This window comes from Girardinichthys multiradiatus, chromosome 3 (genome assembly GCF_021462225.1).
Source record: "Girardinichthys multiradiatus isolate DD_20200921_A chromosome 3, DD_fGirMul_XY1, whole genome shotgun sequence".
NCBI lineage: Eukaryota > Metazoa > Chordata > Actinopteri > Cyprinodontiformes > Goodeidae > Girardinichthys > Girardinichthys multiradiatus.
In genome coordinates this window covers 18,967,946-18,983,799 of record NC_061796.1, presented here as the reverse complement: position 1 = coordinate 18,983,799, position 15,854 = coordinate 18,967,946, and the positions used below count along the sequence as shown (strand labels likewise).

The 15,854-nt window shown below is 42.7% G+C and overlaps 1 protein-coding gene across 1 annotated transcript in view; it reads left to right on the top strand.

The window, feature by feature from the left end:
• Positions 1–15,854, top strand: part of LOC124865699 (furin-like protease kpc-1) — a 312,042-nt gene that overhangs the window by 4,330 nt on the left and 291,858 nt on the right. Inside the window, exon 3 of the mRNA XM_047361035.1 lies at positions 15,715–15,807. Within this exon, the coding sequence (XP_047216991.1) occupies positions 15,715–15,807 (93 nt within the window). The remainder of the gene's footprint in view (positions 1–15,714; positions 15,808–15,854) is intronic.

The window sequence follows — 15,854 nt, the reverse complement described above, 5'->3', positions numbered from 1 at the left end:
AGCTTGGCTCACTGTCTGTGGACACGCTATCACCTCATCAAGAGATTCAGACCTCAATTCGCTCCGTGATTCCACCCTCCATCCCCTCCCCTCTCCTCTTGTTCCCTTTCTCTGCACTGCCGAGGTGTGTATTCTGTCTAAGTAAAGATGTAATTGAGGTAGAGCATTGGATTTACCAGCTACATGAAATCACATAAACACTCCAGCATCAGTCAGGGCTTCTGTTGTACATATTCACATAGCTCTTTCTCTGATAGCTCGTAATGTTGCGCCTGATTCAGATTTTTTAATGTAGCCTCAGTCGGATGCTAAGCTATGTCGAGCTCTGTTCTGGCTGGATTACTAAAGGCTCTTACATTATAACCAGGTGTGTCTGTGCGTGTGTGTGTGCGTGCACATTGAGCAAAAGGAAAAAGACTAACCTGCCACTATCTTCTCCCGCACCCCGGCCTCACTTTTTTCTGTACAGTAGGGGCACTACTCAGGGGTGCCAAAAGGGACACCAATCCTCTAATGGTCGGGAGCGAGGGCCCATTCCATTAGTCAGGGGGCCCAGAGTTCATCACTGCTTCTCGATGTGAGGAGGGCGGAGGAAGCGAAATGGAAGCAGGTGTTGGCCGGGGGCAAAACAGAGGGCAGTGCTGCACCAGCTGCATTCTGGGAAATGCAGCACTTTTATTTTCCCCCTCATCTGTTTCTCTTTCTGTTTCCACATGCGAGCGCAAAGACTAACGCTTTGTGTACATCACATGCACAGCCTATACATTTAAACGCACACACCCCACACACACACGCTACCTCCCAATCACTTGCTTTTGTCCTCTTTTTCATTGAATTGAGTGAGTTTTTTCTCCATTTTCCTTATCTCTTCCTTTCTCTCTCTCTCTCTCTCTCTCAACCTCACACACTCATTCACTCACTCATTCACTCACTCATTCACTCACTCCTATCTCAATGTCTTTCATTTTCCCTTTGCTTACCGCCCTCCCCTCAGTCGATCTTTGCACTTGCCTCACTTTCATTTTTAAATGGAGAGAGACCGTGGAATATGTTTGGAAGATATGGTGTCCCTCCCAGGTGGGAAACTCTAGCGGGATGCAAAGGTAGCACGGAAGAAGAAGAAGAAGGAGGAAGTAGAAGGTGGTGAGCGGGTAGAGGAGAGCAGAAATTATGCTACTACTCCCTCTCGCTCTCTGTGGGCTTGGATGATGTATGGCTGCAAAGGCCACATGTTGGCCGTGTGATGGATTAAAGCACTTTGTAGGAAAATTACTGAGAGCGCCTCAGCACATCCGAATCTAGCCCTTAATAAAACTCTCTTCAATATTGAAATGGAGACAGAGGGAAACACAGATAGATAAAGAAGATAAAAGACAATGGTGGACAAGAAAAGGAAGATGTGTGAATCACACAAACACAAACACTCTTTTTGGACATGATAGAGGAAAGTAGGAAACGACTTAAAAATCACATGCTGTGTTGCTTCTTAGCTGCAGTACAAATATGGATGAATAACCTAATAGTCATTAGGTATCAAATAATTTCATTATTTCAGCTGTTTTCAAAGATTTGTTAGGAAACATTAGTGACCAAACACCTTCAAAAAAACTAAGTAACATAGCAGACAGATCAGAGATAAAGTTTTGGAGACATTTAAAGCAGGGTTATTGGAAGGGTCTTGGAAGAAAACCTGTAAGAGGTTCCAAAAGACGTTCCAGTATGACATCGAGCATAAAAATACAGCCAGAGCTACAACTAAATAATTTATTTTACAAATGCATGCTACCCTTTTTTCTTTTCAGTTTGAACAAACATATTTTACCCTCCTTCCACATTATAATGCAGTATTTTGTTTTGTTTTATCACATGAAATAACTGCAAAATACATTAAAGTTGGTGGATATATGATGACAAATTGTGAAAAGTTGGGGTATGGGGTATGAATACTTTTGCAAGGCACTGTGCCAGATAACTTATAACCAATTAACCAAATACAGATTTGGAAAATAATGTATCTTCTTCTGTAAAATTAGACTAAACACCATCTTCTGCAGCTCAGGCTAAAACTATGGCTTTTTTATAGTTCACTTAAGGATTCTTAAAACTCAAACTTTGTACTTTTTCACTTTAAAATGGACTGTTAAACTCAGGACACAGTCCTTTTCCATGGCTGCATTTCCTGCCAATACTGTAACTAACAAGGCTTAACGGCTCACCCCATTTAACCCCTAGCATAGCCCTCCATCATCCGGCCCCCTTCTCTCTGTTTCCTGCTTTTCTATATCTGAGCCTGTGGATCCTCAGCCCCTGTGGGGCTGTGAGCAGACACACATGCTGCTGTTTTCTCCATAGGGTAGACCATCTCAAACAGCTTTCAAACACTGCCTCAATGACTCTGGATGTCTGTGTTTGTTTTTGTTATACTTTATGCTTGCTCTATCAATTCTGTCCTTCAGTTCTGTTTTTCTTTCCTGTTTTGTGGATGTCAACAACAGGGTGCTATTCAGCTCCAGTGGAGGCTAAATGAAAAAGTCTAATGAGACACTGGTGTGCTTATTGGAATGATTTTTACAAGGAGCTAGGACAGGGGTCTTCAAACTGCGACTTTGGAGTCGCCAGTGGCTCCTTGGACCGTCCAAGGGCAAATTAGTGTTGGCTAAAAATGAAAAGAACCACCAAATGTTTTTAAATAGATCCAATAACACATTCAGGTTTTAGCCATTTTTCATGGAATAATTACATTGAATTTCCACAACAAAACACTAAAGTACCCGTAATATATTTTTTGTTGAAAACAACTTTTTTTTTTTTTACATCATTTCCACAAACAACATTGCACAGAAACAAATGTATCCATCCTGGTTTTGCATTTTTTATATTAAAACCCAATACAAATTAATTGGTGGTTCTTTAACAATGACAGATTTCCTATAGTAGATTAGAAGATGTTAAAAAAAATTACAAGTGGCTCTAAAGGAGTTTTATTTAACTGGACTGAGGGAAAATCTGCTCTTTGGATTCTAAAGGCTGCAGAACCCTGAGCTATGCGTCATAGTACTAGGCAGTTTTTGAACGCACATGCAGAAATTAACACAAGACTTTAAGAGACTTGATCCAGGGAAGGTTCCTGGAGTTCTTAAGATGGAATCGTTGGTAGGAAGCAGGGGAAGACAGGTGAGATGAATTTTTGCCAACAGTGGGTAGTCTTAAAGAAAAGGGAAAGATCTTACTATTCTCCAAAGTGTAATCCAAATCAGGAGGGAAATAACCGGGTCCACGGGGTTGGCCTTTGCGGTGTGCAGGTAGTGAGAAGTTTGTTGGAGGGCGGACAGATTAGCTGTAGCTGAGCTGAAGAGACACCTAGGAATTGCTGCTTGTGGGGGCTGAGAACTGTTGGGTTATTGTGCAGCTTGGTCTGGGCCAGGTGATAATGTAATTCAGCACTGAGCAGAATATCCAGGAAGCAAACAAGGAGGTAACCTTAAACAAGGGGCACAGGGAAGGGTTAGTTGCTGCAAAGCAACAAAGAAGCATTGAGTACTGATGGATAGAGGTATCACCAAGGTTGACAGTCGTTGAATCGGCAACCAGCTCCTTTTTAGCTTCCCTGACGAGCCTGATTAGAAGCAGGTGTGCAGGACTCTGCAGCACAGCTCCGCACAACATCACCAGGCACAAGGATAAAGACTGAAGGTCCATAATTTGGGTAAAAACATTTTGTACTTATAAATCCACCTTTTTATTTAATGAAATAAAGTGACTGAAAAATTGATGATTTGCAGCTGCAAAAATCTGTGATTTGTGATGCTTTTTCTGCAGTGTGTGAACATTCAATTGCATATATACGAATGTAAAACGTAGCTGCCTACTGCACTACTGCATGTACATATTGTCAAAATAAGGTGAGATCTTTCCATGTAATCCATGCAACATTTAGTAACTGCTCACAGTTAACTCCATAAAAGTTACAATAAATATCCTTATGTGTAATCCATGCAATAATTATTAAAACACACAGTTGAAGCAGTAGGGAGTGAAACAAGCATGTTCTCATATTCTGGAGCTGAGAGACTGGAGAGGCCTGTGTGGAGCCACATATTATCTGTCTTATCTTTTGCAGAAGTATAAACAACAAATATCCAATGATGTATGATGATTTTACCTTCTTTCACATGTATTAAATGAAATTAGTAACCTTTGATTAACAAGTTAAATATGTATGATTTAAATGTGGGTAAGAACTGAGAATTAGAGTAAAAAAAACATTAAGGTTTGACATTCTCAATCAGCTATATATGAAAGAGATATAACGTTAATCATTTGTGAAGCATGAATAAAAAGAATGAAGTGATGGTTTTGCAACTGTGTTTTAAAGTAAATGCTGAAAGCTGAAGAATGGAATGTGTAATACTGTGTAAAGTTTAAAACTGAGCAGATTAGGGAAAGAACTGTAGGATGACTGGGAGTGACGAGAGCCAGCTATATGCTGACAGCGAACCTTTTCAAGGCTAACGGGAGGAAGGGAGGATGCGACTACAGACCACCTTCGTGGCTATTATCGGCATCTCCAAGGCTGAGAAACTGAATCAGTAGGTCACGATGACCATGACTAAAGTATTGAGCAATAATCAAGAAGTTGAGCTGAATAGGTTGCGCAATAACTGAGAAGCCTAATAAGAGGCTGACTGGTGAAAGCATCAAGCACCATAAAAGCAATGCTGAAGGAGGGAACGGGGTTGTTTCCTCGCAGAAGACCAGCGAACAAGATCGGACAGAGAAAAGAAGCTTAGATGGAAAAGGAACAGAGACACAGCCAAACTGATCGACTGCATTAAAAAAGAGGATCAACCCGTGGGTCCAGAAAGGACTGTGCCTCAAAATTAAGAATGTGATTTCATCTAAAGCCTTTTTATCCAGACAACAGAAGTGAACTTGATCGGTGAACAGCTGATTGCTCTAAGTTGCAGGCTTCTGGAAGTCCTGAATCAACCTCATTTATGTCTCCGGGTTTCCTTCAACTCTTCAGCCTCTGGAAACTACTGTCTTCGAAGACATATAACAACAAAGATCCTGTATAACCATCGAAGCCTGGAGCATCAGTGCCTACCACTTAAAGGGAAGAAAACTGAAGATTAAGTCGTATTCCCTTCAAGAAACCACTCGTCGTTACCAGAAGAATCTTCTCCATTAGGTGCATGGATGAGCTTCCGTCTTCAAAGCCTCTCCAAACTCACTAGTTTCAGCATCAGGGAAAGACAGGTTGAGTTGATTGATTCATTTCTATTATTGAAATTATTTTGGGTTGCTGAATTTAAGCTGTTACTGACCCCTGCAAAAACGTTACTAATTAAAGAAAGTATATAAAATTCTAGTTAAATCGTAGACATTCAATTATTTGAGTCACCGTATTTTTTGGTTTTTCATTGGTGGTAAAAAGTTTTGTTGCTTGGTTCCAAGATATTTTAGGAGGTTTTTATAGGTTCCCTTAGCCAAGTTTGTTAAAACAGTGCCCTTGGGGCTCGTGCCGAGCCACTAAAATCAACCTAGCCCATATACCAAGAGCCAGTTGTAAAATTAGGGAATGAGCAGCTGTGAACAAAAGTGACTGTTGAAAGTGTGGATGACTGTGATAGGCTACTCAGTCGTTCAAACCAACAGTTGAAGAAGGGCGAGACTTGTGTATGAAGGCTGTCAGAGGCTAGGCGAGTCATTTCCCGACACCAGCTTAAACAGAACTTTCATTAAACCTGCTTGGTAAGACCTTTCAGGTTTGGGGAAGTCCGGACCCGTTGGATGGAGAGCTGGTTTGAGCAATCCCTTTAGACATAGGGAAGTAGGAGGGAGGGGTTAGCTCACCGGACAATGAAAGGTGGCGCCTGAACAGGGACACTGACAGAGATAAAGAGGCCCCAGAAGAAGGATGCTCAGCAGAAGGACGTCTCTGCCTGAGTACCCCGGAGCAACAGCCTGAAAGGGAGTAAGGTTGTCTGTGACTGATAAGGCCGTCAGTCACAACCCTCGCAGTAACTGCATAGCGTGTAGGTGAGGATAGGGCTTTATTGAGGGTAGACAAACCAGTCCCAGACAGTAAAGCTAGTAGCCAAATAGTCTTAATCCATCCCTACTCGAAGGATCCTCGAGAGGCTTTGGAGACGGACAACTCGAGACGACAAAGACATAGCGATCGACGAAGAGAGTGACACGCAGGAATGGACGGAGCGGGGAGCTGAAGGACCACTCCCGTCAACAGAACAACCGACATCAACACCGTTAGAGCTACACCGCTTACCTACCAAGTTGCTGTTAGGTGGGGACGGATATTCAACATGGGCTTCATTGGTAAAGAAAACGTTCTTCAGTTTCAACAAAGAGCAATCAAAAGAAGAACTAGAGAGTCAGCTAGCATACCACCTCCAAAGAGATGATGCATACTATTGTTCAGAGATAAAACATGGATTTAGACTGGTCGTGATACCATGCCCCCTGAGCAGTCCAGAGGAAGGAAGACATTAGTCGATGGTTACGATGGTAGACAGGGTTCCTTGAACTTTGGGGACTGGGGAAACTGGTGTTACTGCACAGTCCATCCGAAAAATATGACCAGATCGTAAAGATGGTTTCCAGTGAATCTGGACTGAACGGGTACCTCACAAACCCCAACACTAGAGACACGGCGAGGTTGAAAGAGTATGAAATAGAGACCAGAAAGATGACCCAGTTCAAAGAAAAGCTCCGAGCCATCCAAGATGACGACAAAGAGAGTTTGCTTGAGGAGTGTAATGAGTATGGCAGACCGGATCATAGAAAAGACCACAGAGCTGACTCAGAGATACCAACTTACAAAGTAAAGTAAGAGACCTTACCTTCCAATTTGAACAAGAAGCCAAAGAAAACAGTGCCAGTAATCAACTCAGAATGCCAGGAAAGACAGATTTTGAAGGAAAAGAGCCAAGAAAGGTTAGTCAGAAGTCAGACGGAGTCATGATGAGGAAAGTCCTAGACCCGATGCCCACAGATGCAAGATGAATTTCCCTGCAAAACGGGGACTCGACTGTACCAAGTTTTCGGAGACCCCTGGGACATAGAGGGAGATGGATTGTTAGTTTTCACAAATGACAACTTCAAGATCCACAATACCAAATTCAGGAAAAGGTTAAGAGCCCAGGCAGGGGAAGATTACAAAAAAGATGTTCGAGAGCTGAGAAGAAAAGTGAGCCAGAATAAACCAAGGAAAGTGCATCTGACTAGTGGGGCCGACCTCACTTATTATCCACTCTCCCATTGTCGCTTACAAGAAGGGAGAAGACGAAAGAGTACAGAGAGAAAATGTGGGGAGCCCTGGAAGAAGGACTGAATGCTGCCATCAACCACGGCCTGAGAAGGGTAGCAATATGCCTAGACGGACTGAGATCACATGACCTGCCATGGGAGTCGGCAGAAAAAGTAGCCGTTGCAACAACACACCATGTAGTCAAGAATCTGCTGACAGATCCCTCACTGACCATCAGAACATGAGACCTCTGGGGCAGAAAGTGATGACAGCGAAAGCCTGTTTTCAATCCCAGTGCAGCCGGAAACCCCTCACAAGCCGCTCAAAGTAGGACAGAGAAAAGGAGAAAAGAAAGCAGTGGAAGTGTTTGACATCTACCAGGTATCAGAAAGAATGGCTAGAGACCTGACATGGGGGTCGGTTCAAGCGAATGATGGCCGTCGAGCGTACATACCAGAAGCTGGACAGAGAGACTACCATATCCCGGCTGTATGGGCTGACCGCCTGGAAGACAAAGTCGTACTCAGGGTAAAAGCAACAGTTGGGGAATGGGCCAACATCCTAATGATGCAATCCTACCACACCCTAGCAACTTATCAGCCCCTGTCCAGTAAGTTCAGAACCGTTTATGTAGGAGTTGTGCATGATGTGATGTTAAGAAGACTAAAGAAAGCCGCATACAAGTATGCACAAGAGATCGAGCGACAGGTTGATGAGCTATCAGCCGAGGAAGAAGAGGAAGAACCTCCACTGCCGTCAGCACCACGCTCCACGAGCAAGCCCTTAGGGAAAATGTCTGAACAACCCACAGCGTCCAGCACTGAAGCTGATGTTTTTCGTGAGTACAAAAAGATCAAGACCTTAGTTAGAGAGAAAAGATCAGACGAAAGTAGTGAAGATTACATCAAAGATGTGTGGCCGATGATTACCAATGCTACTGAAAGTGACGAAGCTAAAAAATTGTGGCTGAGCCATATAACAGCACATCCCTTAGACAAAAAAGGAACAGCTCAAAGTCATTATGAGAGGTTGGTGTTGGAAGACATGGATGATGAAGACTCCCAGATCAGGAGAGCTAGACTGCGCATGGATGGAGGTCAGCGCCTTGCACCAGTGTGGCATGTGCTTAAGCAAACAATCTCACCAGCTAGATATGTGAAGGCCCTCCGAGAAGTAACCAAAGGGATTAGAGGAAAGATTGCATTTGCCAAAATTCCGATGCTGGGTACAACAGTTCCACAGATGGATCAAGCAGTAATTTCTTATGATCTGGAGCAGCAGTTTTATGAAGAAAGAAGAAAGAAAGAGACAGGACAAGGGGCCAAACCACCAACTAAGGCCAGTGTGAAAGCTCCAGCCAACCCCCCTAACAGGCCGCCACTTCAGAGAAGAGAAGAACCGCAAAGAAAATTTTACGGACCACCAGCATCGCAAGGCCCACAAAAGAAAAGCACATTTGTCCCTAGGGAGAAGTACGACAAACTGTCCTCTGAAGAAAAGAAAGAAGGCCCTCTTCGAGTCCCGCAGATCAGGGACCGGGGGGCCAGCCAAGTAATGATGACACGGCCGCGAGTCACCCTGGAAAATGCCTACTGGAGGGGGGCCGAAATCTACACAAAGGTGGGAGGAGAACCCTATCTAGTGGACACCAGGGCTGAGGTATCCATGACTCGCAGAGGCCTAAAGACAACGGGATACCTTAAGGTCCAATTTGCCAACGGGACCGTAGAAGAGATGCCGTATGGAACTTGGCAAGGAATAATTTAGGTGAAGGGTCCATACAACCTAATCACCGTCACAGACTTGAAAGAACTCAACAAACCATGGGGAGAGCACCGCTCTCTATCTCAAAGGCTGAGCCAGCTACGGTCAAGGTTAGTAAAAGTAGAATCGACTCAGAGTGGAACCGGGGCTCAAGAGTGGTACAAAGCAGTAGATGTGCCAGAAGTAACTGAACAGAAGCTGAAAGAAAGCGACTTCTCCCCAACTGGGAAAGAGAGGTTACGGAAGATCATCACCTCAGCTAATGTGGCCCGGTTCAAGAACGACTGTGGAGACTTGGGACCGAAGTATGTGCACCTCATAGAAGGGGGAGTGCATCCACCTGTTCGACAGTACCCCCTGAACCCAGGTGCCGTTGAAGAAATGGATAAAATAGTAAAAGAATTAAGCGTTCTAGGAATCATCAGAGAAGAGCTAAATCCCATCACTAACAGTCCCATTCAAGCGGTAAAGAAACCAGAGTCAGCAGGAGGAGGTTGGAGGCCAGCAATCAACTTCAAGGCCCTCAATCGAAGAACCATAGCAAACCGAGCCAGCCTAATGAATCCCCAAGGAGCATTGAAGACGCTAAGAGTCAAGAAATATAAATCCTGCATTGACCTAGCAAATGGATTTTTCTCCCTCAGACTCGCAAAGCAATCACAAGACAAGACAGCATTTACACACAAAGGCAAGAGTTATGTGTGGCAAAGGTTACTTCAGGGGTACAAGAACTTCTCTAATGTGTTCCAGTCAGCTGTAATGGACGTTTTGGGTGACCTAGGAGCAACAGTGTACATAGATGATGTTTTCATTGCAGACGACACCGAAGAGGAGCACCTAGACAGATTCCAAACAGTGGTGGAGAGAATCACAGCAGCAGGTTTGAAACTGAATCTCAAGAAATGCCAGTTCCACAAGTATCTCAGAAAAGGAACGGTGGAAAGCACAAAAGCAACCAATACAAGGTGGGGAAGATGGGAAGACATCCTGCCGGACCCCAACCTTGAGACTGGCCCAGCACAACCTAGCCCATATACCAAGAGCCAGTTGTAAAATTAGGGAATGAGCAGCCATGAACAAAAGTGACTGTTGAAAGTGTGGATGACTGTGATAGGCTACTCAGTCGTTCAGACCAACAGTTGAAGAAGGGCGAGACTTGTGTATGAAGGCTGTCAGAGGCTAGGCGAGTCATTTCCCGACACCAGCTTAAACAGAACTTTCATTAAACCTGCTTAGTTAGATCTTTCAGGTTTGGAGAAGTCCGGACCCATCGGATGGAGAGCTGGTTTGAGCAATCCCTTTAGACATAGGGAAGTAGGAGGGAGGGGTTAGCTCATCGGACAACGAAAATATGCACAGTTAGGGACAATCCTTAAATCTCAAATACAATACACTTTATTTACATATAAAAGCACTCTTAAACATTTTTCACCATGGTCCAGAGCTGCCAAGTTGAAAGTATTGAGAGCCCATCATTATTTTTTTCAATTAAAAATACAAAAGTTTTATTAGCAATTATTTTCTTTTTACTTGCTAAGCAATAAAGTAAAGAAGCTATATATGAAAAAAAATTATTGTAGGTCCAAAAGAGGATCTCAGACAACAAAAAGGCTCTATTCCCAGCAACAAAAAGGAGAACTTTCTTTGAAAGCCCTTGCTGTATTTGGTCAAGTTTAAAGAACGGGTCTGGATGTTGGCTGCGCTACTTACTTATTCAAAACTAAGCAGCAACATATGGCTAAAAATCACAAAATTGTTTGTGTTTCTACCTAAAATTTTCCATTTAGGAAATATAAATTTGGCCCTCCATTTGCTGGACCATTGTTAATCTGCGGTTGGTGACCACACAAAATTATTTCTTTGTAACTCATCAAATTAACAGATAACTTTAAATGTTAATCTGCCAGGAGTTTTAATAATTTGGGGTAGGTCTGCTGTAGGTCATCCATTACAAACATATGTCAATATCACCATATCAAGCATTTTTATGGACGACCATCAGCCCATAATTATGCCTGTGCTGGAAACATTTAATCAAGCAAACTGACAATTTGGGAATAAGCTGTTGAATAGCCCCAGTGTGGGAAATTATACCTGGTTGGAGCTTTGAATGTGTAGATGAATCTAAGGTTGGGTCTTCCAACTTTGGGTGAGATACAAAATCCCAGGTTGATGACTGCCCTAAAATCTATGATACACCTAGCTGTATGAGTGTGAATAGGTGTAGGTTACTTCAGTGTAAAAGTGTTGAGTGGCGAGTACAACTCGGAAAGCACATGAAAATTTAAATCCTTGATTTCTAATTCTGTCCAAGGAAATAACTGGGAGTCATGTCACCAATTTTTGTAGTGGATAATATTTGATATGAATAAAAACATTTTCCATGTGTCAGATAAGTTTGTAAGGTTATAATTTGAATTTCTAGTCATGCTGATATCCAAATTCCCCCCTACATTAGCAGTCTATGTGGTCCGGCCAAGAAGAATATCCAAATCAAGCCAAGCTTACCTAGTTCATCGTGGAACAGTTGAAACATGGAACACGTGTGTGTGCGAAGGTGTGTTTGTGTGTGTTTGAACACTTTCATGATTGGTGTTCCCATGATTAGTGGCTAGCAGATAGGGTGTATTTGTCCAACAGTACTGTGTGTCAGGCAAGCTCAGCGTCCGCGCTGGAGAACATGAGTGAAAGAGTGGCTAATTGATAGTGACAAGGCGCTCCCAGCCTTAATTGCAGCTGGTGAATTAGATTACCTTTTTAAAGTGCTTTCATTAGCAAAGGGAGAACCACACCAATGGTCTCCTGATTGGCCTCATATTGTTCTGCTGTGAACCTGCTGTGGCACGGTGCAACTATATATATACTGTTTATATATGTGTGTGCATGTGTTTGTTTGTGGTTTGTTTGAAATTGCTCACTAATTTTTATAATTGAATTGTCTAAAAATATGTGTGTGCATCATGCATATTCATTGTCATATAAAAAAAATCCTCCCTTTCCACTTTATTGTAGGCCATTGACCGAATTTTCCCAGTGTTCAAAGTGTTTCCAAGGGTTGAGTACAGATATCTCACTTCATTCTTCTTCTTTTTTCATTTTTTGTTCTGATTTACATCCATGTTTGTGTACATTTGTCATTCCATTGCTGGTGGACGCCTGGAAAGAAACCTATTCCAATAAACCCTTATATCATCTTGTATTCAAAAGACCAAACAATTATGTTTTTCTTGTCATATGTACAGACTGTCCTGATCTTGCTAAACAAATGACAAACACTTCAAAAACAGACATTATTGTCAAATAAAATAAATGATTAGCGATGACACAGATTATGGGACTAGCCATTGTCTGATGCATAAAGAGGCCTGTTTGTGCCTTATCTATCGGAAAGGATGCTGGACCAGAACAAGTAAACACATGAAAGGAAAAGATCGACTCTCACTCCTAATAACTCCTGGACAAACTCCATACTATCAAATCAAAAGTAAAGCTTTGTTTTCTCTTACAGTTTAACACGAATGTCAGCGGCAGTAAATGTGACTATTGATGAACGTCACAATGGTAACGCAAAACTAAGCAAATTTTGGCCAAAGAGCGTTTTTTTTGGTTTCTCACTGTTTTTGATTTGAGAACCCTGACGTCACGAGATATGAAAGGTTTGCCCTAAACTATGTTGTGGCTAAACATACATATAGACACTGAAAACACAGACACTGCACACATTAAAAAAGTATGGCTTCACGTGATGGTATCTTAAGGTGTTCATACAAAACAACCTTCTTGGGTTGATAGTGTTGTGGAAAATAATTTTTAATGCTCTAAACTTCCCTTACCTCTCTCCCCATTTGACCTCTGTGTTTTGTTACCCTAGAGGAGTTGGTCTGTAAAACCATTATCAGAAGTTTAACGGTCAAAACCCATGCTTTAGGGTGATGCCTCAGGAAGAGCAGATGGGTCTGTTCGTAAATAACTTTGTTACCCCTGACCCGAGGAGGGTCTAGGGCCATAAAACACAGACTCTTTGAAGTTGAGATAACACTGTCATGTTTGGTATAAATACTGTGTGTAAATGTTGATCGGGGCTCTGCTTCACTGACGAAGTTCAGTGACAGGGTCTTCAAACGCTTAATGCCTTTGAATAAAACTTATAAAGACAAAGTCCGGATTTTCTCTTGTTGTGAGTCAACTTCTCTCACACTTTGATAAGAAAATTCCACTACAATAGAAACTATGTCAGACACTGAAGACATCAAGAATTACTACTAAGAACCTGCTCCATCTTTCAACTCGGACCAGTTGAGGTGGAGTGGTCAGGGTGATGTGCAGTGTTAGTTTTCTACCACACGTTGCATTTTGCATGTAGGCAGAAAAAAAGTAAATGTTTGGTCTCATCGGACCATAGCAATTTCCTCCACGTTTGCTGTGGCCCCACATATGGCTTGTGGAAAACTTCAAACAAGCAAATCTCCCAGGCCTTCACAGAATAGCTGGATTTATACTGAGATTAAATTAAACACTGTATTTACTAATTCGTTGACTTCTGAAGGCAGTTGGTTGTGCTGGATTTTATTTAGGGCCTATTGGAGTAAGGGAATATAAAAACAAATGCATGTCTTTTGAGATTTTAAAAGTAAAACTACATTATTTTTCCCCTTCACAATTATGCACTTCATTATGTTGTTCTCTCACGTAAAATCCCAATGGAAAACACTGAAGTTTGTTGCTGTAATATGAGAAATTGTGAAAATTTCAGAGGATTTGAATAGTTTCATAAGATGCTGTCCACCCAATCATGTCTTTTCACCCATTTGGGCTGGCCTCTCAGACATTTCAGTCCACCTGATTTTTCTTGTTTCTTCTAATACATTACTGTGAATGACATGCAACAAATATGTTGAAACTGTTTCATAATTAGAACTGTTAGCTGTAGAACCAAGACAACCAAGATTCATGCTAATGAAAATACAAAGCACCTGTTAACCTCCATGATTTCGAGCAGGAGTGTTAGTTTGTTAGACCTTGGTGTTTTTAGAGTGTTTCTGACCTTTTCAGAGCTTTTCTGCTTCAAAAATAATAAACAAAGCAAAACTTCTTCGACAAGGAAGCGTAATCCAAAGTCGTGGTGACGTGTCTGCTTTCAAAATTTGTTTAGTCTTAAACTGTATCTATAACTCCAAACTCCTTCATCCCCGGCAGCTGGAGCATCACCTATAACCATCCTTCCAGATCCTGTTTCCATATGTGTCTTCAGACACCGCTCCAACATAAGCCCCCCACCCCCCAAGTACAAACCCCACCCCACCCCCCCATGCCACCCACCCACCCCCATCAACCACAGAAAACACACACACACAGACATCCCCATATCTGTCTCATGCTTCATTCCCACCCCAGCCAGCCTCCTGCCGAGTTAAATGGAGTGTGCTGGCATCAGGGGAGTCGTGTGTGCTCAGTTCGGCTCTGCTCAGCTGGGCTGCCAGTGGTATAAACTTGCTGTGTGATTATTGTCAGAACTAGACTCCTCCACCCAGGACATCTGTGCTGATGGTACTTTGTCACCGGGTACAGCCATCCATAGAGAGAGGAATGAGAAGGCAAAGAAGGGATTGAAACTGAGGTGAGAAAAAGGCGGAGAGTGGGGGGAGAATTATTGTTGGTAGGAGAGAAGAAGAAAGGTAACAGGGATTGAAGGAGAAAGGACAGAAACAGATAGAGTAAGGAGACCAAGCATCAAAGGAAAGAAAAAGCCAAGCTGAGAGAGGAAAGACGGATGTATGACTGTGGCAGCAGACAAGGACAAGAGAAGACACAGGGGGAGTGATATAAAGACTGGGAGACAGAAGAATAATGTGCTGGAAGAACACAGAAAGGCAGCAGGGAAATCACTGCTGCGGAGAAGAAGAAGGAGAGGCAGGGAGGGTTGATAGAAAGAAAGCCAAGGAACAAAATTAGATAGAAATTTTTCAAGCGAGTGATGTGTGCTGTGATTGTTTTCTCTCTCTCTTTCCTCTTCTTTCTCTGGGTCGTTCTAAACGGTCAGGATGTGGCCTGTATCTGCTGGCAAGAAGGAACTCAATTTGGGACAATTTACTCGGCAGTCTCAGCCCTGATGCACCTCGGGGACAGAGAATAGAGAGAATGAAAGTGAAGGAAGATAGAATCAGCACGCCACACGCATACACACACAGACACACATCCGCACAGAGGCACACAACATGCGCCTGGCACACAATTGCTGGCGAGTAGATTTCACTTAGTTAGTTCTAACTCTCCCAGGCGTTCAATACGATTGAGTTTATAAGGCTTGGGAATGAAAAGCCTGGGATAAGGTTAGATAAACTGCGCTATTTGATTTCAGCCCACCTCACTCAGAAAAACCCACACAAGACAGATGGCTGAAGGGGATGCAGTGTAATCAGGTGGTGTGAAGGTGCATGCGGGTGATTAAGGCTGAATATGGTCATCATCAGTATTGATGAGTACAAATTTATGATTTTACAAAAAATAACATTTTCTTGCATTCCTTCCAAAAACTGATGTTTTGATGTCATTTCACCAAATTCTTACAAAAAAGTAGTGAAAAAAACAAATGTTGCTCCAAGCTATATCTCAAGCAGTTTTTTTTTATCTCCTGAGAGTTTGGCACAACTTGACAGCATGTTATATTTTCTCACTGGCAGGTTGGCAGCCTGGAGGGCCTGTACACCCTGAGAGACAGCAGGGGGCGCCCTGATAGAGTCGCCTTTGAGGGGAGACTTGTGACTGCAGCAGGGGTAAGTGTTTGTAACTGACTCAGTGTAGACGGTAAATAGTTACTGTA